Source organism: Danio aesculapii, chromosome 6 (assembly GCF_903798145.1).
Source record: "Danio aesculapii chromosome 6, fDanAes4.1, whole genome shotgun sequence".
Taxonomy (NCBI): Eukaryota; Metazoa; Chordata; class Actinopteri; order Cypriniformes; family Danionidae; genus Danio; species Danio aesculapii.
Genome location: NC_079440.1, coordinates 55,495,749 through 55,517,606, shown reverse-complemented (window position 1 = coordinate 55,517,606; position 21,858 = coordinate 55,495,749). Strand labels below are relative to the sequence as shown.

The window sequence follows — 21,858 nt, the reverse complement described above, 5'->3', positions numbered from 1 at the left end:
GTCGATCCCAGAGCAACAATAATAAAGTAAAAAACTACTACAGAAATGAAACGTAATTACACAACACACTAGGAAATAACTGATTTATTTTATCTTTGTCATGATGACAGTAAATAATATTTTACTAGATATTTTTTAAGACACTTCTATACAGCTTAAAGTGACATTTAAAGGCTTAACTAGGTTAATTAGGTTAACTAGGCAGGTTAGGGTAATTAGGCAAGTTATTGTATAATGACGGTTTGTTCTGTAGACTATCGAAAAAATATATACTGTAGCTTAAAGGGGCTAATAATTTTGACCTTAAAATGGTGTTTAAAAAATAATAACTGCTTTTATACTAGCCAAAATATTACAAATAAGACTTTCTCCAGAAGAAAAAATATCAGTCATACTGTGAAAATTTTCCTGCTCTGTTAAACATCATTTGGGAAATATTTAAAAAAGAAAAAAAAAATACAAAAGAGGCTAATAATTCTGACTTCAACTGTATATATATATATATATATATATATATATATATATATATATATATATATATATATATATATATACACACACACACACGTGTGTGTGTGTGTATGTATATATACACATTTATATATTTATACAACAACAAAAATGAGAAGTGTATAGTTAACAATGATTTGCCAAATCATAATACAACATTGACAGTGTGTTTTATTGTAAACATTATTTACAGTTCATTCATTTCAAGTGTGCTATCTTATACACATGGAGTCACTGTCAATTTAAAAATCATGGGAGACATACAATGGTAACACATTACAATAAGATTGTTTTAGTGTTTATTAATGCATTTACTAACATGAACAAACAATGTACGATATATATATTACAGTATCTGTTCATGTTAGTTAACATTAGTTAATGAAATTACAGTTGAGCATTAATGTTAATAAGCAGGAATTTAGATCTTAGTAAATGTTGTACTATGATTAATCAATTCTGTACAAGTATTATTGATAATTAGTTCAGTTTAGTAAATACAGTACATTAACTACTGAAACCTTATTGTAAAGTGTGAACCATACAGTGATTGTTTTGCACAGTGAAAATTGTATAGCAGGTATTGTTTAAAACTAAACACTGTTAATTAATAGCACAGGAAGACACGTTTCATTAAGTTAACTTAAACTTTTAGTTAACTTTTACATGAGTGGGAAACTTATATTCTTTTTTTTTCTCAGCATTTGTCTGATCCGACCTTTGCAGAGTGTAATCTGCATGATAAAAGTCCCTTCATGTGTTTGTTCAAATGTTTATCCCGAACACCATAAATCAGGGGAGTAAGCAATCGTGGTATTATATTGGTTAGAAGATAATTTAAAAAGGTTAATCTTGCTCGATCTATAGGTGAAAGTGGGACAAATATCTTGTCTACGACAGCACTAATATAGGACAGCATACAGAGCATAAGCTGTGCTCCATGTAGCAGGATGGTGCTTTGGGCTTTTTTTGCTGAGGATTTATTAGTGGAGGCCTTTTTGGCAGCGATTAACACTTGGCAATACGTGTATATTAGTATTAGCCACACAACAGAGGAATAAAGACCATTCATACATTTGTTTTCGACTTCATGATATGGTGTGATATACAAAATTGAGGCACTACAAGAAATAACTGTTGATGAAATGGATAAAGGACGAACACTTGAAAGGAGGATCAAGTCAGCCAATCCAGGTAAAACTCCAACACTCCATATGAGAGAGATGAGGATGTACGTCCTGCGCACTGTGCAAATCTGATGGTGATGCAGTGGTTTGCAGACGGCAATGTAACGCTCAATGGCCATGCCAGCCAAAGTCAGAGGAGTGTTCTTATGGGTTGCTGATGATATTATTAGCAGTGTAACACAGAACGGGATAGGTACATTTTGCCATGCATAAGCCATCACAAAAAGCATTACAGTAATGCAAACCATTAGCATGTCATTCATAACCAAGTGAATATATAATATGTACCTTGGATCTGTATAGAAAATTGAACTCCTGAAAAATGTGAGTACAAACATTCCATTTACGGAGACAATTATGACAGCAAGGAGGACGACTGTAAAATTTTTTGCAAATGAATCTGAATATTGCTCTTGTAGACTATATAGATACCTTGTAGAGTTCGTTGTGGTCATTTTGAAAAAAAAAATGACCGCTGTTGTTTTTGTTCTCTCTCTTACTTTCAAGCTGATTTTTCCATTTACTTCAGTTGATGTTAGGCACAAAATGGAGAAAACCTTTATTAAGGTAACGATTAAAAGCTTTGATGAATCTGTAAAGTGATCTTACCTTTCAGTTTGGTAATTCGTTTTGACTGGAGACGTGAACTAACCAGTTTATATAGTCATTTGTAAAAGGTGTAGAGGAGGGAACAAAAGGCACAAAAGAAAATGGGAGGGAGTGAGGAAGGTAAGGAGGGAGGTAAAAATGTATTTCATTAATAGACATCAAGTGTGTGTGTGTGTGTTTAATTTTTTATAGTTAAGATGGGCGCAGAGCTACACAATCTAAAAATATCTAACAGAACAACGAACTTCATAACCATGAAGGCATCAGATTTTTGTTACTGTAAGAGTCTAAATTATCATATGCATTTGTTTTTTTTTTTCACCAAAGAAGGCTCACACAAATTCCAAAGGCAGATACTGATTAGATCATGGCCTTGTATGTGGACTTTGGTGGTTTCACATGTTGATTGGTCAGTTTGAATGTCTCAGTATTTAGGCTTTGGTCACATGGTCAAGAAAGATACAAAATAGGTGGTAAACTTTGCTCTGCCTCTTTTCCTGCCTCTTTTACTTTTGCTCTGCTCTGCTGCTTTCCTGCTCTGCTCCTCTCCTTCTCTGGAGGCTATCTTCTCTATCGTCTTTGAGGCCTACTTACTCTCTTCGTCTCTCCCTCCCTCCCCCTGTCTCTCTCTTTCTTAGGTAACTTTATTTTTACATTTAAGCTGGGTACAATTATTATCATATGTTTTTATCATTTAATATTTTATCATTTTAGACAGTTATTTGTACCTAATACAGCTGTAACCATAGAGAATTATTGTCATTAAATCATCTCATATTCAAGTATTTGTGAATTACTTTTGATTTAACATCAACGCTTAATTACTCCATATTGTAATACAAAACAATCACATAATATCAACGCTCTCCCATAATTTTAGCTATTACCACTGCCCTTATTTCTGTTTTTGGTATAAGATTGCAGAAGAATGGTTTGACTAGAATGTACAGTTTTTTACCATCATGCTGATAACTTTTTAGTCATTCGGCAGAACTACAGTTCAAACCGCTGTGGTTTAAAACCCATTCTTACAGTATTATAATACAAAATATGCATTTATAACATAATTAGTGGAAGGCGTGGTGGCGCAGTGGGTAGCTTTGTTGCTCACAGAAAGAAGGTCACTGGTTTGAGCCTCAACTGGGTCAGTTGGCATTTCTGTGTGGAGTCTGCATGTTCTCCCCATGTTCGTGTGGGATTCCTCCGGTGTCCAAAGACATGCGCTATAGGTGAATTGGATTAGCTAAATTGTCCGTAGTGTATGTGTGTAAATGAGTGTATGGGTGTTTCGCAGTGATGGGTTGCAGCTGGAAGCGCATCAGTTGCATAAGACATATGCTGGATAAGTTGGTGGCTCATTCTTCTGTGGCGACCCCAGATTAATAAAGGGACTAAACAGAAAATAAAATGAATGAACATGATTGGTTGTTTTCCCCAAAAAGTCAGTGTAATTGAAAAAGTCAGCCAAGTCATATCACCCTGCAGCCCAAGACCGGTTGCTCGCTGAAGTCAGTACCTGGATGAGAGACCACATGGGAAAATAATGTTGCTGTTGGAAGTGGTGACATTTTGTGACATTCACAAAAACAGATTCCATGTAATAAAACAAATGTTCTAATCCTGGATGAAGGCCTGTGACAGTCAGATTTTCAGACCAGTCACTGACATTCCAGGCTAAATGTTTCTATTTCATGTTTGGTAACATTTTAAATGTTTCAGTGTGATTGGTAAAATGGTTTCACTTTTACAGTAGTCACAAAAGCTGGCAGATCTACTATTGGGCCATGCATGACATTTATTTTTAAAAAGGGTATTATTTCTTGGTCCCCATTAAAATAATAATATAGGCCACACATTTACACTGCATGGTTCAAGTGACCCAAAATCACATGAATTCTGATATACTCGGACCAGTTCCTCATCAGGTCGGGAACTCCAATGATGTGTTGGATGACACTTCGGGGGTATCGCTAGATAACCAATCACTCTGAAGAGCAAGAAAACGGGCCGATGAATGTCTAATGCGCACCCAATTTGCATACTTAAACTACACCTTAAAAGTATGTACTTTTTTTGTGAAGGAAAAGTACACACTTTTGAGTGTGTATTAAGAGTATGCAAGCTTTTGGGACATACTAGTTCCTCGTTAACAGATCGTTGTGTTGCTTAGTTACGAGCCCTGTCAATCATCCACACATCATCCACATTTCTTTCATATTTAATTTCTGGACGCTTCTACACTTCGAGTTTTACCGGAAACAGTAAACCATACGGGAACCTTTGGCATACGGGAACCTTTGGCACTCTCTTTTCAACATACTACGATTTGGGACATACTAATTCTACTTTCAAATACTATTTAGGACAGATAGTATGCGAATTGGGATGCAGCATATGAGTTGGCAGTGCTCAGCTCTTGCAGCTGTTTGCAATTAGAATCAGCTGAGTGTAAAGCCACCTGCTGCAGAGAGTGCGATAGACTATTTGCTTCAGAAGCCTCACGTGCAACTGAAGAGAGCTAGACTGAGTTCCAGGGAGACCAGTGACTTCCAGCTTCCAGTGTGGGTGACAACGCAAGCTGCGACAATCGAGCTGGGTCGAATATCCTGTCCCTAGGTTTAAGAGTTAAAGAGTTTTAATAAAAGAGCAGATTTCCTTAAAGGAGCAACACGCTCGAGCAATGCGTAATTTTCAAGCTGTTGTTCCGGCCATGCGTTTGTGGATGTGGTGGTCTCCTGTCCTCGAATGATGGGCACGATCACTGCATCACATGTCTGGGTGTCCAGCATCCTAGGGTGGGCTGTCATGCTCAGATGATAGTTTGTGCCCGCTCCTGCCCTCCGGGGTGTTGGGTGAGGTCTCGGATGTGGAATCAGACATGATGGCTGTGCTATCCCAGTCTGATTCGGTGGTGGGCCTAGAGATGGCTTCTCTCCCAGTTCCTCTGCCAGACAGACTAAATGAATGCTACATGGGCCAAACCCTCTAGGCCCCTGTCCACTTCTTCCCGGAGGTGTAAAGTGAGCTCACACAGGCATTGAGGGCACCTTTCTTTGACCAGTTCTTGTGTGCTACCGCCAGAGGGTAGAGCAGACAGCAGAGCAGCCAGGGGGTATGAAGGTATTTGCCAGGTGGAGCACGCTATCATGGTCAGTCTATTGCGGTAGACTATGGCCACTTTAGTGGTCCTGGAATGCCACCTCTGCTTAAACCTGGCAGATATGCATGATGTTGACAAAGCTTGCTTTCTTAACGTACCCATATCCCAGACTGGCCTGTTCGACAACACCATCGGGGACTTTACCCAGGAGTTCTCGGTGGTGAAGGAGAAGTCAAGTGAGTTGGGTCAAGTCAGCTACCGGCAGGCTCAGAAAACTGCTTCTCCCACGGTCCTCCCGGTTAAGAGAGACCCTCCATGTGTGGTCCTTAGACAGAGTGAGGACTTAGGTGACCTACCAGCTTCGGTGGTTAACACCTTCAGGCTAGAGCATGCCTACACCATGAAGTGGAGTCTGTTTGCTCAGTGGAGCGCAACTTGCTGAGAAGACCCCTGGATATGCCAGATCAGTGTTGTATTTTTCTTCCTTCAGGATAAGTTGGAGCGCAGGCTGTCTCCCTCCACACTGAAGGTTTACATTGCTGCCATCTCCGCTCATCGTGATACAATTGCTGGCAGTTCGCAGGGAAAGCATAACCATAATCCGTTTCCGCACGAGGCCATAAAATCCATCCCACCCACTTCTCATACCCTCTTGGTATCTCACTGTAGTACTAAATGCCTGCAGAGAGGTTAGTTCAAACTACTTTACTCAGTATCCTTGAGATTTCTGTCCGTGAAGACAACTCTGCTGGTCGCATCGATCAAGAGGGTCGGGAACCTGGAGGTCAGCAAATTGTGTTTGGAATTGTGGCCAGCTACTTGCCCAAGGTTTGTACCATGCCATTTAATGACCAAGTAGTGAACCTGCAAGCACTGCCCATGGAGGAGGCAGACCCAGCTCTCACATTGCTGTGTCCTGTTCATGTTCTGCACCTTTATGTGGATGGCACTCAGAGTTTAAGGTCTTCTGATCTGCTCTTTGTCTGATATGGTGATCTGCAGAAGGGAAGTGCCATATCCAAACAGAGGTTGGCTCATTGGATAATGGATGGCATCGCCCCTGCCCACCAGTGCCATGGCGAGCCGTGTACCTCAGGAGTGAGAGTACACTCAATGAGAACTGTCACCTTCTCTTAGACATTAGCATGCTGCGCCTCTCTAGCAGACATCCGTAGAACTGCAAGCTGGATGACACTGAATACATTTTCAAGATTTCATAATCTCTGGATGGAGCTAGTTTCCTTGCATGTTCTGGGTAATTTTGTTATGTAAATGGAGTAAAGTGTCAAATACATTGCTGTGCCATTCTTCCTAACACAGAGTTAACACTCATTCCACTCTGCTTAGCGAGATCTGGTGAACCCTAGAGAGTTCCTGCAAAGCCCCGAGCACTTGACTCAACAGAGGAGCCGGGTGCTTGGACCATTACGTTGTCGGTAGGCCTGTTCGGTCAGCCTGAGTTCTGTGGATCAGTGCCAGCTATGCGTGATCCCCATTGGCGATCCCTAATGTATCACTCAGCCACGTTCAGTTCCCCCTTCCAGGTGGACTTGTGTCTTCCCTTCCCACTAAACATCTTGTCAAATGTTGCACTTCCTCTGTTAGGGCTAGCCCATATGTCCTCATTGTCACTAGGTCTCCCCAGCTGGGTAGCAGATGACCTCAGCAGCACCCTTTCCATTCGGGACTAGCAAGGACATTTTTTTTGTATTTTGTTCATCTATGTTAATGCATTTAAGCATGTTAATGAAAGAGACGGAGAGAGAGAACATGAAAGCTCAACACCTCTGTGTAAACAAAGAAAAATTGTTACATTAAGGCTTACCATGTAAACAAACTATTTTGGTCAAATTGTGTGTCAATTCCACAACATGGACATGACATTCAAATATTCATATATATATATATAAAGCCTGGACTAAAATGCTAAATGTTTACTCTATCATTATCATATATTATCACTGCTGTCTGTTGGGGCATGCTATTTTTTCTAGAATAATGCATCTTTGCCTTGCCATATGTAGTGTAATTTGCAGACATCGGATATGAATCACTTTGTGAATACAAGATGTAAGTGGGTCATGAAAAAAAATTGGATACAGAAACAAAATTGGCATTAACCATTAAGATCTGCAGTTTAATGCAGCCTTAACGTGCATGCAAAATGATCAAATATCCACATTTATTCATGATGGATCAAATGTGATTACTTCTTAATCATAAAAATAACCATAAATTGATCATAATCATAAATTAAAATTGGAGTCAGATTAATCTCTGAGCTACAAACAAATTAGAAGCAAATTGTGATAAATGGTTAAGCACATTAAGTTTATTTTACAGAAGAACGAGAAAAGACTAATATGCATTTAATCTTCACCCATGCCGATTGGTGGATCCTTACAGTGCAATTATGACAACACTTGTCTTCAGTATGGATAAACTATTTGGACATCTGTAATAAATATAAAAATGGTGACTTTAGCTGCACATGATAATGAGTTTTACTTGTGCGATGCATAACATGGATTTATTAATTCAATAGAACCCGCGGATAAAATTTGCAGTGACTGTTCTACCGTACAAGATGATGCCTTCACATTTTCTTCATAAATTTATTATGACAGCACACAAGCATCCAGTTAAAAATCAAGCAAATAAGGAAAGGTATAACTATAGCGAGATATCAAAATGTATTCTGCTTATTGTTTTATTGAATTAACATTTACAACTGATAATTTACATAAAATGAGTGCCTTAATGTGATTATAAAACTGTTTATCTCGAACACCATAAATCAGGGGGGTAAGGAGTCTTGGTACAATATTTGTTAGTAGATAATTTAAAATGCGTATTTTCTTCTGCTGTTCAGGTACTAGTGGTGAATAAAGTCTGTCTAACACAGGAGTAATGTAGGAGAGCATACAGAGCAGAAGCTGTGCTCCGTGTAACAGGATGGTGTTTTGGGCCTTTTTTGCTGACGATTTATTAGTGGAAGCCCTTTTAGCCTTAACCAGCACTTGGCAATATGTGTATAAGAGTATTAGCCACACAACAGTTGAGTAAAGACCATTCATAAATGTGGTCAGTTCAACATGGTATGGTGTGCTATAAACAGATACTGAAGCACACAGAGTACTTGTAAAAAGAGCCAAAGGGCGGATAATTAAAAGAAGGATCAATTCAGCCAATCCAGGTAAAACTCCAACACTCCATATCAGAGAGATGAGGATGTACGTCCTGCGCACTGTGCAAATCTGATGGTGATGCAGTGGTTTGCAGATGGCAATGTAACGCTCAACAGACATGCCAGCCAAAGTCAGAGGAGTGTTCTTATAAGCTGTTGAGGCTATTATTAGCAGTGTTACACAGAACGGGATAGGTACATTGTTCCATATGAAAGCCATCACAAAAAGCATTACAGAAGTGCAAACCATGAGCATATCATTGATAACCAAGTGAATATACAGTATATATCTTGGATCACTGTGGAAAACTGATCTCCTAAAGAATATGAATACAAACATTCCATTAATGGAGATAATTATGACAGCAAGAAAAACAACTGTAAAGTTTTGTGCAAAGACATCTGAATATCTTTCTTGTAGACTATAGAAAAGCAATGTAGAGTTCATTGTGTCTGTGTGTGTGTGTGTGTGTAACTGTTTATTGTGTAAGTATTTATTATTAAAGACAATTCTTAGATTTTGTCTATTGTTGGTGTCGCTCTTCCATAAGTCCTTTATGTTTCCATTGATTTAGACAGATTTTGAAAATGAAGAGGGAAAATAGTTGGTTAATTATACATTATGAGTAACAAAAAATTTAATACATAAGAGTGAACTTACCTGTGTAGTTTGCTTAGCAAATTGTTCCAAATGTAGGCATGCAAGCTTATATACTTGTTTAAAGTGGGCAGAAAAAGGTCAGTAGAGAGAAAGGGAGGGTAGAAGAGAGAGAGAGAGAAGGGGGGGGGGGCATATTGATCTTATGGTGTAATTTCAAGGACACCTGATTAAAATATAACATTTAGATACTGATGTAACCTGGAATAGAGCATCATTGGATTTACTCCTCAGTGTTTTGTCTTTCAGCAATGACCTTTACATTAACTAAGCTGAACTTTAACTATGAAAACTGGACTGAAGCGGTTTCTATTCAGTAGAACTTCATCTACGTTAGGCTGCTTTGACACCATCTACATTATAAAAACGCTATAGAATCATAGATCAGTTGAACTGAATTGAACACATTAACCATGTTTCCACACTGTCAGGCCTAAAGCGAACGAGCATTCTAGGGCCAGTCATGTTTCCACTGTTACGTTTCATAACCGGGCATTGTCTGGGCTTCTTTAGGGCACCAGGCAACATAAACACCCTGATATACACTAACCAGCCACTTTATTAGGTACACCTTACTAGTATCGTGTTGGACTCCCTTTTGCCTTCAGAACTGCCTTAATCCTTCATGGCATAGATTCAACAAGGTACTGGAAATATTCCTCAAAGATTTTTGTCCATATTGACATGATAGCATCATGCAGTTGCTGCAGATTTGTTGGCTGTACATCCATGATGCTCTATTGTATTGTGAGCTGGTGACTGTGGAGGCCATTAGAATACAGTGAACTGATTGTCATGTCCAAAAAACCAGTCTGAGATAATTCACGCTTTATGACATGGTGTGTTATCCTGCTGGAAGTAGCCTTTAAAGTATCGATACACTGTGGTGTACACTATCCCCCACACCATTACACCACCACCACCAGCCTAAACCGTTGATACAAGGCAGGATGAATCCATGCTTTCATGTTGTTGCCGCCAAATTCTGATCCTATCATCCGAATGTCCTCTGATCTCTGGCATCAACAAGGAATTTGCACCTACAGAACTACAGAACAGATATTTTCTCTTTTTTGGACCATTCACTGTAAATCCTAATAGTTGTGTGTGAAAATCCCAGTAGATCAGCAGTTTCTAAAATACTCAGACCAGCTCATCTGACACTAACAACTATGCCATGTCTAAAGTCACTTAAATCCCACTTTTTTCTCCCATTCTCATGCTCGGTTTGAACTGCAGCAGATTGTTTGGACCATGTGTGCATGCCTTAATGCAGGGCTATTCAATTAGTTTGTCATGGGGGCCAGTTCATGAAAAGCATCCCAAAATAGGGGTCGGAGAGATATGACTTGCAATATGAGTAATGACACAACAGCAATATAAGAGCCCTTATGTTGTATTTTTGCTCCTTAAGACACCCAGGCTTGCTTTTACTACATTAAAACGTTAATATGTTGTATTTTGAAACGACATAATATCACTGCATTGTACAATGTGGCTTTTTTTTTTACAAACATATCCAAATGTTGTATTTCGAAGCACAACAAAATCAGTGTATTGCTCAAGTAGGCGTCTTCTACATTCAGACACATTCTTGTGTTATGTTTGAACTGCATAACAATTAGGGATGCAATGATTATAGATTTTGGTTGTACGATTGTAGTAAAAAGAATAATCATGGCTTCACGGTTATCACGATTATTATGCATTTATTAAATTCAAAACAAAATCATTCAGAAAATCACAAGAAAACTGCTTATATTTTAAAATGTTGTTTATTGCTGCTCGGTAACCAAATACAGCACAAAATATTAATAAAAAACAATCAATAATCCATTTCTCTCTTTGGACTTAAAAATAAATGAAAAAGTTTTTGATTTAAACATGAGTGATAATTTTACAATGACAATAAATGACAGAACAATAAATAAATGTATAAAAATAAGTCAAATGGTATTTGTCTAATGTTAGTTTAAGCTATATATTAGCTAAGAATTTAAATGAACTGTTGTTACTATCTGCATTAATACATAATCATTTGAATAATTTGTAATAATTCGTCTAATGTATGTTTTGTTTTCATTGCACTAAAAGCCATGCACAGGTGTACCTAACAAGGTGGCCAGTGAGTGTACATTCAAAATGTCTTTAAATTGGATAAAACTATTCAGACATTAGTACAAAAGATGGTGACTTTTGAGTGATGGTTGTTAGGGATGACAGGGGAAAAAATCTAGTTGCACACCCTTGAATATGTAAATCCCAACCCCCCACTTCACCGCTTTGCATATTTTGCATGTCTCATTTATTTAACACACCTGAATTAGTTAACTTTTCTAGTGATGGGTTGCAGCTGTAAAGGGAACCGCTGTGTAAAACATATGCTGGATAAATTTGCGGTTCATTCTGCTGTGGCGACCCCAGAATAATAAAGGGACTAAACAGAAAAGAAAATGAATGAATGAATGAATGAATGAATGAATTAGATAAGCAGCTTATAAATCCAAAATCAGGCAAAAAGTGCTTCTTTTATAGTCAATGTGTCAGTGCTCTTTGGATAAGGGATTCATAAAGATAACCAATGAAATCATAAATCTAAGGCACTTGAAAAGTAAGTGAATAAATTAAAAAGCCTTTATTAACATGGATATTATTTAAAAATAGCACCTACGTGTTTTGGCAAAACTTGCCTTCATCAGAGTAACAATGCTCAGGTGCATCTGGAGTTCATTTAAACGCTCTATGGTAACATGACTATCTATTCTAAACAAGACAGAAAATTATATATCCAACACAATAAAGTCATTATTAATTCAGTACTGAAAGAGAAAATCTTCCATTACTGAATTTCTACTTGAGACCACTGTCATAGTCAGTAGTTTATAACATATTTGATTGTTCATCTAGTCAAATATGCAAGAACAACCACAAAAAACTTCCTATAATGCTTTAAATTCATTGTGATACTACACTGTAAAACATTATGGTAACACTTTATTTTGATGGTCCGTTTGTTTAATTTATGTACATTGCATCTACATGTCAACTAATTTTGATAATAATAAGTAGACTGCTAGGTTGGGGTTAGGATTAGTGTAAGTTGACATGTACTTGCTAAGTTTCTTATCGTCAGTTAAATTTCTGTTTAGCAGCAGTATCAGCAGATATTAAGCGGACAGTCTACTAATACTGAAATGGACCATCAGAATAAAGTGTTACCAAAGTTATGTGATCAATTAGTCCTGACAGCATATGGTTTTAGGTCATTGTTATTTATTAAACTAGCTGTTTCAAGTCAGTCAACATAATACAAGTTCAATGGAGTCATAAGGTTAATTTGATTCAGCTTAAAAATTTAAGGATTTTTTTTACAGTGTAGAAAGGACAAAAACTAGGAATTCACATTTCACTAATTTATATTAAAAACACAGTTAATAATGATGAGAATCACAGTTGCCATCCACATTTTTTTCATTGCCTTGCTTTACTGCTGCTTTAATCCATACATGATATATCCCATAACAGTTACATTTGAACAAATGCAAATCTAATGGTCAGCGGCCTTGCATCGAAAGCAATTCATTGAAATGCTATGAAACTTTATCAGAAAAAACACACATATGGTGCTAGTTATGTGATGGAAAGATATTAAAAATCTTTTAAATCTTTGCTATTTAGTATTCTTCATTTGTAATTATGTGAAATGCCGGTGTACAAAAGACTTCATATAATGCTTTAGATTCAAAGTGATAATAAAAAGAGCAAAAATAGGAATTCATATTTGACTAATATTGACAATTAGTACAGAAAACACAGTTAATGATCAAAATCACAGTTACCATACACATTGTTTTCATTGCCTTGCTTCACTGCTCCTTTAATACATAATAAATCCCATAACAGATACATTTGAACAATTGTGAATCTAATGTTCAGAGGCCTTGCATCGAAAGCAATTCATTGAAATGGTATGTAACTATATCAGACAAAAACACACATATGGTACTAGTTATGTGATGGAAATATATAAAAAAATATTTAAAATCTTTACTATTTAGTAATCTTCATATGTAGTTATGTGAAATTCACATTTTCTGGTGTACAAAAGACTTCATATAATGCTTTATCTTTCAAAAAGATAGTAGAAAGGACAAAAACTAGGAATTCACATTTAACTAATATTGACAATTTGTACAGAAAACACAGTTAATGATCAAAATCACAGTTGCCATACACATTCTTATCATTGCCTTGCTTTACTGCTACTTTAATAGATACATAATAAATCTCATAATAGACATATTTAAACACATGCAATGAAAAGAGGCCTTGCATCGAAGGCAATTAATTGAAGTGCTATGTAACTATATCAGTAAAACCAAGGGACATATGGTGCTAGTTATGTGATGAAGAGATATTAAAAATCTTTTAAATCTTTGCTATTCAGTAATCTTCATATGTAATTATGTGAAATTGCTGGTGTTTTACTGCCATTAGCAGCCATACCATCTTTAAACTGCTACTATTTTGTTTATTCATCTATTAGAACCTATTTCTCATTTTGTTTTTCTGCTGAGAATAATGAAGAATATAAACTAGCATAATATAAGTCTTCTGCTTATTGTTTGGCTGGATCAACATTTACAACTGATAATTTACATGAAATGAGTGCCTTAATGTGATTATAAAATTGTTTATCTCGAACACCATAAATCAGGGGGGTAAGGAGTCTTGGTAAAATATTAGTTAGTAGATAGTTGAAAAAGTTTATTTTCTTCTGCTGTTCAGTTACGAGTGGTGCATACATTTTGTCTAACACAGGAGTAATGTAGGACAGCATACAGAGCAGAAGCTGTGCTCCGTGTAACAGGATGGTGCTTTGGGCCTTTTTTGCTGAGGATTTATTAGTGGAAGACCTTTTAGCCTTAACCAGCACTTGGCAATATGTGTATACAAGTATGAGCCACACAACAGATGAATAAATCCCATTCATAATTTTGCTTAGTTCAGCATGGTTTGGTGTGTTATAAAGAGTTACTGGAGTACAGTAAGTTATAAAAAGAGCCAAAGATCCATTAATTAAAAGGAGAAAAATGTCAGCCAATCCAGGTAAAACTCCAACACTCCATATCAGAGAGATGAGGATGTATGTCCAGCGCACTGTGCAAATTTGATGGTGATGCAGTGGTTTGCAGACGGCAATGTAACGCTCAACAGCCATACCAGCCAAAGTCAGAGGAGTGTTCCTATGAGTTGCCGAAGTTATTAATAGGAACAATACACAAAGCGGGACAGGTACATTATGCCATGCAAAAGTCATCACAAAAAGAACTACAGAAATAAAAACCATGAGCATATCATTCATAACCAAGTGAATATACAGTATATATCGTGGATCACTGTGGAAAACTGATCTCCTAAAGAATATGAATACAAACATTCCATTTATGGAGATAATTATGACAGCAAGCAAAACAATAGAAAAATTTTTAGCAAATGCATCTGCATATTTTTCTTGTAGACTATATAAAAGCACTGTAGAGTTCATTGTGTTAGTGCGCTGCTGGAAGTTTCAGTGATTCCTATAAGTGACAATCCTTTTATACGTTTTGCTGTTGGTGTTATTGTTATCGCTCTTCCTTACAAAGATCTTGATGGCTGTTTAAAGTATGCTAAGCTTAAATACAATCTTCTTCCCTAAAGTTTTTCCAATTATTTAATCTGATAGGAAAAATAAAGAGAAAAAAATCCTATCTGGTTAACAATTAACATTAAGATATGAAATTAAATACATTGCTGAAACGTACCTGTTTAGTTCGCTTAGTAAATTGCTCCAGATGTATGCAGAACAGCTTATATACTTGTTTAAAATAGGCAGAAAAAAAGGGCACTAGAGAGAATGTGAGGGCAGAAGAGAGAGAGGAAGAAAGCGAGGGAGGGGTGAGGCTGTATCATCATATTGCTCTTATGTTGCAATTATGAAAACATCTGATTAAAATACAAAACTAAGATATTGGTGTCATTTAGAAAACATTAGACAATTAAATATGCTAATGTTTACCAGGGCTAGTTACATTTCCACCTCCACTTTTTTGGCTTAATCAGGCCTTGTCTGGGCTTCCTCCATGCAGCAGGCTACAAAAACACCATCATTTACATGCAAAATGTCTTTAAAACAGATAAATCTACTTGGACATCAGAACAAAAGATTAACTGAAACTGACTACATTTACATGTAATCGAATTATTTGCCTTAATCTGAACAAGACATTAATATGATGGTGTTTTTATGAGTTGCTTTTTGAATGTTCCTTTCATGATCCCGTTTTACATGTTATAGCACATAGTTTGATTAACGTCATTGCGTCACCACGCTATCCACATTTCCTCTGGAGTTTCATGCAGTTTCAGGTGTTTCATTTTTAATGTGTCAACTTTAACAGGAGTTTGGCATTTTCACATTCATTCAGGAACATAACATGCATGACCCCCGTGACAAACAAGATATTAGATGTGAGTATGAACTGCTGGAAGAGTATAGATTTAATGGACTTTGATACGGCACGCCGAATGGGAAAGAAAAACTCTTATAGTGTCAAACAGCAGTTGGTGTATGGACTATCCTGTCGCAAAGTGTGGCGAAAATCCTACACGAAGGTAATAGTTTTATTGCGGTGTTTACATGTCTTTACTGCACTTCAATAATGCTACTAAAATCAGCATACATCACATCTTAATCCGATTTCTGTTTAGTTTGGTTTTGACCTTAATCAGACTAAATTAATCAAAAATCACTGTTTACATGGTAGACTCTTAATCAGAGTATTGTCTTAATCGTAAACCTGATTATTGGTGTCCTTGTAAACATACTCACTAGCTGTGTCTTATTTCAGAGGCTGCATCTTTCGAAGGATGCATTCTAAGTGCGCTGCGTCATTGCGGCGAGACGAAGGCTGTCTCATTTCAAAAACATTCGAAGGCTCCTTTAAACACAGCCTAAAAATGCGTCCTTCGTTTCCCAGATAATGAAGGACACAAATGGTGGATCCTTCGCGGCCTTGAACGCACCAAGATTTATTGCGCACTGAAACGGCAGAACATTTTTTATTTTTACTTGGATATCTAAACACCGCTGGTGCATCTGCGATCGTGCCGATAGTGCCACTCTGCCAGCCTTGTTAGCGCTCGCCAGCCCGTCACAATGGCTTATATGTTCGATCAGACTCGATTGTGCGATTGAATACGGCCTCCCAAGCTCACGGGTATGTATTTCACCAGGGTCAGCCCTGTGTCCGCCCCTGTTTTGCGTAAGGACATTGCTGTCCTCCGGGCGAAGGATGCAATTAAGCCGGTCCCACCAACCGAGATTAAGAGCGAGTTTTACAGCCCATACTTCATGGTACCCAAAAAGAGCGGTGGGCTATGGCTAATCCTAGATCTGCATGTTTTGAACCGCTGTCTTCACAGGCTGCCATTCAGAATGCTTACGCAGAAGCGCATCCTCTGGTGCGTTCGTCCTAGGGATTGTTTTGCAGCAATAGACCTGAAGGACGGGTGCTTTCATGTCTCCACACTTCCATGCCAACGTCAGTTTCTGCAGTTTGCATTTGAAGGTCGAGCCTGGCAGTACAAAGTCCTCCCCTTCAGGCTCTCTCTGTCTCCGCGGGTTTTCTCCAAGCTCGGGGAGGGTGCCCTAGCGCCCCTTCGGCTCGTGGGCATTCGCATACTCAATTACCTTGACGACTGGCAGATTTTAGCTCCCTCGCGGGATCAATTGATTACGCACAGAGACAGAGTTCTTAGGCAGAGAAGAGCAAGAAAAGAGCAAGCCCGCCCCCGTGCACAGCATCTCTTTTCTTGGTTTGGAGCTGGACCACATCACCATGACGATGCACCTCCCCCGAGAGCGTGCTGATGCTGACCGGTCTGAGAGAGTTCGACAAGAAAACTGTGGTCCCATTGATATTATTTTAGAGGCTCCTGGAGCATATGGCATCCGCAGCTGCTGTCTCGCTGCTTGGGTTGCTCCATATGAGACAGATTCAGCATTGGCTTCACGATTGGGTCCCCAAACGCACATGGCATGCGGGCGGGCATGCACTGGGTGACTCCACTCAGCTGTGTCTGGGTGACTCTACTCAGCTGTGTCTCCATGCCCTCAGCTTCTGGACGGACCCTGTGTCTCTACAGGCCTGTGTGTCTCTAGAACAAGTGTCCAGGCATATCATTGTTTCGATGGATGCTTCCAGTTAGAGCTGAAACACGTGCTGGTCAGGACAGACAGTGAGCATGCTACGATGAAGAACTGGCATTTCTCCAGTGAGCCTACTCGCACAGATACTGTGTAAAGTCAAGGAGGACGAGGAGCAGGTCTGTTTATTGTGCCTCTGTGGCTCAATCGGACCTGTATTTCTCTCTCCTCGTGATGGCCCCTCCCTGGTACATCCCCTTGAAGAATCTTTCTTTCTTTGGGACAGGCACCATTTGACACCCACACCCAGATTTATGGAACCTCACGTGTGGTTCACAGATGGAGCGCGGAGGACCTAGGTGACCTACTGATTAGGTGGTTAACGCCGTCACTCAGGCTAGAGAACCTTCTACGAGGCAGTGTACTTCTCTCCGAAAAGGACCCCGAACATGCCAGATCAGTGTGATGCTATCGTCCTTCAGCTGACTTGAGCTAAGGCTGTCCCCTCCGCATTGTGGGGTTGGCATTATGTTCATCCCTGCTCTGAGAACACTGCGATGGCGGCGCGCTGGAAAAGTATCACCTCATCATCCAGTTCCCAGAGGCGCGAGACATAGATAATTAATCTATCCTGTCCCCCTCTCATACCCACTTAGAGATCGCTCTTAGGAGAGGTCTGCTCGATCCACTCGACTCAGTATCTTAAAGATTTCTGTCAAGGTAGCCTGCAAGTGCTGCCCATGGAGGAGGCAGTCCGAGCCCATTTTATTGGTGTGTCCTGTTCGTGCTTTGTGTATTCAATTCAATTTAATTCACCTTTATTTGTATAGTGCTTTTACAATGTAGATTGTGTCAAAGCAGCTTCACATAAAAAGGTCATAGTAAATTGGAACAGTGTAGTTCAGTTTGTAGTGTTTAAGTTCAGTTCAGTTTAGCTCAGTTCAGTGTGGTTTAAAAATCACTACTGAGAGTCCAAACACCGAAGAGCAAATCCAACGATGCGCAGCTCTACAGATCCCAAACCATGCAAGCCAGTGGCGACATTTAGTTTAAATTGGCAGAGTGTGTCTGAGCCTCGGACATTATCAGGAAGGCTATTCCAGAGTTTAGGAGCTATAAATGAGAAGGCTCGACCTCCTTTACTGGACTTTGCTATTCTAGGTACTACCAGAAGCCCTGAGTTTTGAGATCTTAAAGAGCGAGTTGGATTGTAGCGAGACAGAAGATTGGTTAGATAAACAGGAGCTAGATTATTTCAAGCTTTATATGTAAGAAGCAAAATTTTTAATTCAATACGAAACTTAACAGGCAGCCAGTGTAAGGAGGATAAAATTGGGGTGATGTGATCAAATTTTCTAGATCTGGTAAGAACTCTGGCAGCTGCATTTTGTACTAATTGAAGTTTGTTAATAGAGGATGCTGGGCAGCCAGCAAGCAGTGCATTACAGTAGTCCAGCCTAGAAGTCATAAAAGCATGGACTAGCTTTTCTGCATCTGAGATGGATAGCATACTTCTTAACTTAGCGAACTTCTCAGATGAAAGAAAGCAGTTTTTGTGACATGGGATATATGATTTTCAAAAGTTAAATTGCGGTCTAATATGACACCCAGATCTTTTATAGTAGAGCTAACGCTAACTTTGTATCCCTCCAATTGTAGGTTGAGTTGTGAGATCTGCTCTCTCTAACTGACATTGTAGAGCTGGGCGCTTGGTGACACCCCAATACATCTGCGAGATTTTATTATTCACGAGTGAAGCCAATTTCGTCACATGTGCTGATGAACTCTGGTGAATGAGGAAATTTGGTTGGCTTGCCGCGACTTTCTCTCTAACATAGAGATATTTGATCTCAATTATAAATAATGGCAAATCCTACAGAGTTCCTCTGAGGCCCCTAGCATCTGACTCAGCGGAGGAATCAGGTGCTTGACCCGTTGTTGGCATGCCCACTTGATCAGCCCGGCATTCAGGTGCCTGCTATGCGCGATTCCCACTGGCAATCCCATATGCTTCACTTAGCCACGGTATAGTTCCCTGCTCTGATGCGGGCTCGTGTCTTTCCTTCCTGCTAACCATCTTCTCATATGTGTACTCCCCCTTGTCAGGGCTAGTCCATATGCCTTCTTGCCACCAGGTCTCCCATACTGGGCAACAAGTGGCCTCCGCAGCGTCCTCCCTATTGGGACAGCACGCTTTCTCCATCTACTGTCATTCCTTAAATCCCTAGAATTAACTAGGTGCTTTTTTACGACTCCCCGAAAAATATATCTAAACCAGTGAAACTTCTCAGGTAAGCAGGTAAGTTAGGGCCAGGGGGCAGGTTGGAAGGCTACGCCTCTGGTGATGCAGGTGCGCACACGCTGGTACCTGGCATAACCTCTCACCAACGGTGTGGTAAGGTTCAATCCTTGTGTGGGGGGGTGGAATTAGCCCTTTAGCTGTTAGCCGTAAAAGACTTCTTCAGCTAGAGAAGGATGCCTCGGCGTGGAACGAGCAGCGTCTTAATACAACATTTATTGTAATTGACGCCAGCTGTGCACACTGACGCCGCCAACTCATTGGCATTTTATTGGCTCATTTTATTACTCTTTCAGATGATTGGATTCTGACAAAATCCCCATAGTGGAAGTTTTCCACAAAGCATTTACGTTCCCCCAGGGTTACTTTAGTAACCGTTGCGTTCACCTGTATTACCAGTATGATCTCATGAGGAAACGTAACTATTTTACATTTTGTCAGTTTAGAGTTCAATTGTACGAACATGTACAATTTTAAAAAGGAGTTGTGGCACCCAATCCCACCCCTAAACACATCCATCATTCAGGGGATGAGCAAATTGTACTAAATTGTATGAACAAGATTGTAACAATTCATACGAATTAGCTACAAACTCAAAAAGTTACGAATTGCTGTGAGATAGCACTGATACCACATGTCTATGGACTATGGGGGGAACCAGGGCACATGGAACCCATGCAAACACTGGGAGAACATGCAAACTCCACACAGAAATGCCAACCTGTGCAGCCAGGACTCTTCTTGCTGTGAGGCGACATGTTAACCACTGAGGCACCGTGCTGCACAACTGTTATAAAAATAAATAAATAAAAAATGCTCATGAAAATACCAATGACCACTTGACAAATTTAGACAAGAAGAGCCTGGCAAAATTATCTATGGTTTGAAATCATGAATTTATCTGGTTTTATATTTCATTTGTCTCTTTTATGGTCCTTTGTTGATTTCTGACTTCTGCATTTGTGTTCAAAAACTTTGTAAACTTTCTTTACTTGTGTAATACATAAAATTACAGTTTTATGTGCTTGAGCTCCCTCTATTGGTTTTTTGTATTCTTGTTTGTATTCCTGTTATACCAAATAAATATTTTTTGTAATAAAATATGATATTTTCATAGACTATTGGTCAAATGTTGATGCTGGAGTCTGTAGACCAAATATTTTTGTCTATCCTGTTTGCTTCACTATGCAGTTTTCATTCATTTTCAGTGTTGCTGAATACTATTTCTTTTTATATTTTCCAATAATATTTCTTTATTTCAGCTTATTATGATCAGTTTGGAGGGTGTTTTGAATATGCTGGTAGATGGCACTCTTTTGCCTTCATCAGTTTTATTTTTATGCTGAAGATTTGTTAAGGTTTATGTTGTTTAATCTCTACCATTGCATTAATGTACCAAAAAAAAAATCTTATATATCCTGAGATCTGTGCCAACTCACACATATGTAGGATTGGGTTTTAAAACCACAGCGGTTCGAACTGTAGTTCTGCCGAATGGGCAGTATTAATAGCTATAAATGTGGGAGAGCGTTGATATTATGTGATTGTATTGTATTGCAATATGGAACAGTTAAGTGTTGATGTTAAATCAAAAGTAACTCACAAATACTTGAAAATGAGATGATTTAATGACAATAATTCTCTATGGTTACAACTGAATTAGTTACAAAATAACTGTATAAAATGATCAAATATGAAATAATAAACATATGATATAAATTGTACCCAGCTTAAATGTAAAATTAAAGTTACCAGAGGTAGAAAGGGAGACACAGGAGGAGGGAGAGAGAGACAAAGAGAGCAGGCCCAGAAGTTAGCCTGATTGCAGTAGAGTCCAGAGAAGGAGAGGAGAAAAGCAGACCAGGAAAAGACAGGTCAAGCAAAGAAAAGACCAGGACAAGAAAAAAACCAGAGCAGCGTTTTACCACCTATTTTGTATCTTTCTTGACCATGTGACTAAAGCCCAAATGCTGAGACATTCAAACTGACCAATCAACATGTGACCACATCGTAAAACCCCCAAAGTCCACAGACCAGGCCCTGATCTTATCAGTATCTGCCTTTGGAGTCAGTATGGACCTTCTTGAGTCAAAAATACATGTTTTGTCAGTTAAACA

General features: G+C 38.8%; 3 protein-coding genes across 3 annotated transcripts; all 3 read right to left on the bottom strand.

Annotated features, from left to right (window-relative positions):
• Positions 1 to 1,207: 1,207 nt before the first annotated feature.
• On the bottom strand, positions 1,208 to 2,152 carry or90b1 (odorant receptor, family 90, subfamily B, member 1). Its single transcript, XM_056460750.1, has one exon. It carries the CDS (start codon positions 2,150 to 2,152, stop codon positions 1,208 to 1,210), a length of 945 nt encoding a protein of 314 aa, XP_056316725.1.
• A 5,956-nt stretch (positions 2,153 to 8,108) lies between these two features.
• On the bottom strand, positions 8,109 to 9,041 carry or90d3 (odorant receptor, family 90, subfamily D, member 3). The gene has a single exon (XM_056459181.1). The coding sequence runs from the start codon at positions 9,039 to 9,041 to the stop codon at positions 8,109 to 8,111; it is 933 nt and encodes a 310-aa protein (XP_056315156.1).
• A 4,828-nt stretch (positions 9,042 to 13,869) lies between these two features.
• LOC130230230 (odorant receptor 131-2-like) lies at positions 13,870 to 14,799 on the bottom strand. Its single transcript, XM_056459180.1, has one exon. The coding sequence runs from the start codon at positions 14,797 to 14,799 to the stop codon at positions 13,870 to 13,872; it is 930 nt and encodes a 309-aa protein (XP_056315155.1).
• Between the last annotated feature and the right edge of the window lie 7,059 nt (positions 14,800 to 21,858).

Bases quoted from the DNA above. Each gene is read 5' to 3' on its own strand.
- or90b1 (XM_056460750.1), bottom strand. From the start codon at position 2,152: ATGACCACAACGAACTCTACAAGGTATCTATATAGTCTACAAGAGCAA.
- or90d3 (XM_056459181.1), bottom strand. From the start codon at position 9,041: ATGAACTCTACATTGCTTTTCTATAGTCTACAAGAAAGATATTCAGAT.
- LOC130230230 (XM_056459180.1), bottom strand. From the start codon at position 14,799: ATGAACTCTACAGTGCTTTTATATAGTCTACAAGAAAAATATGCAGAT.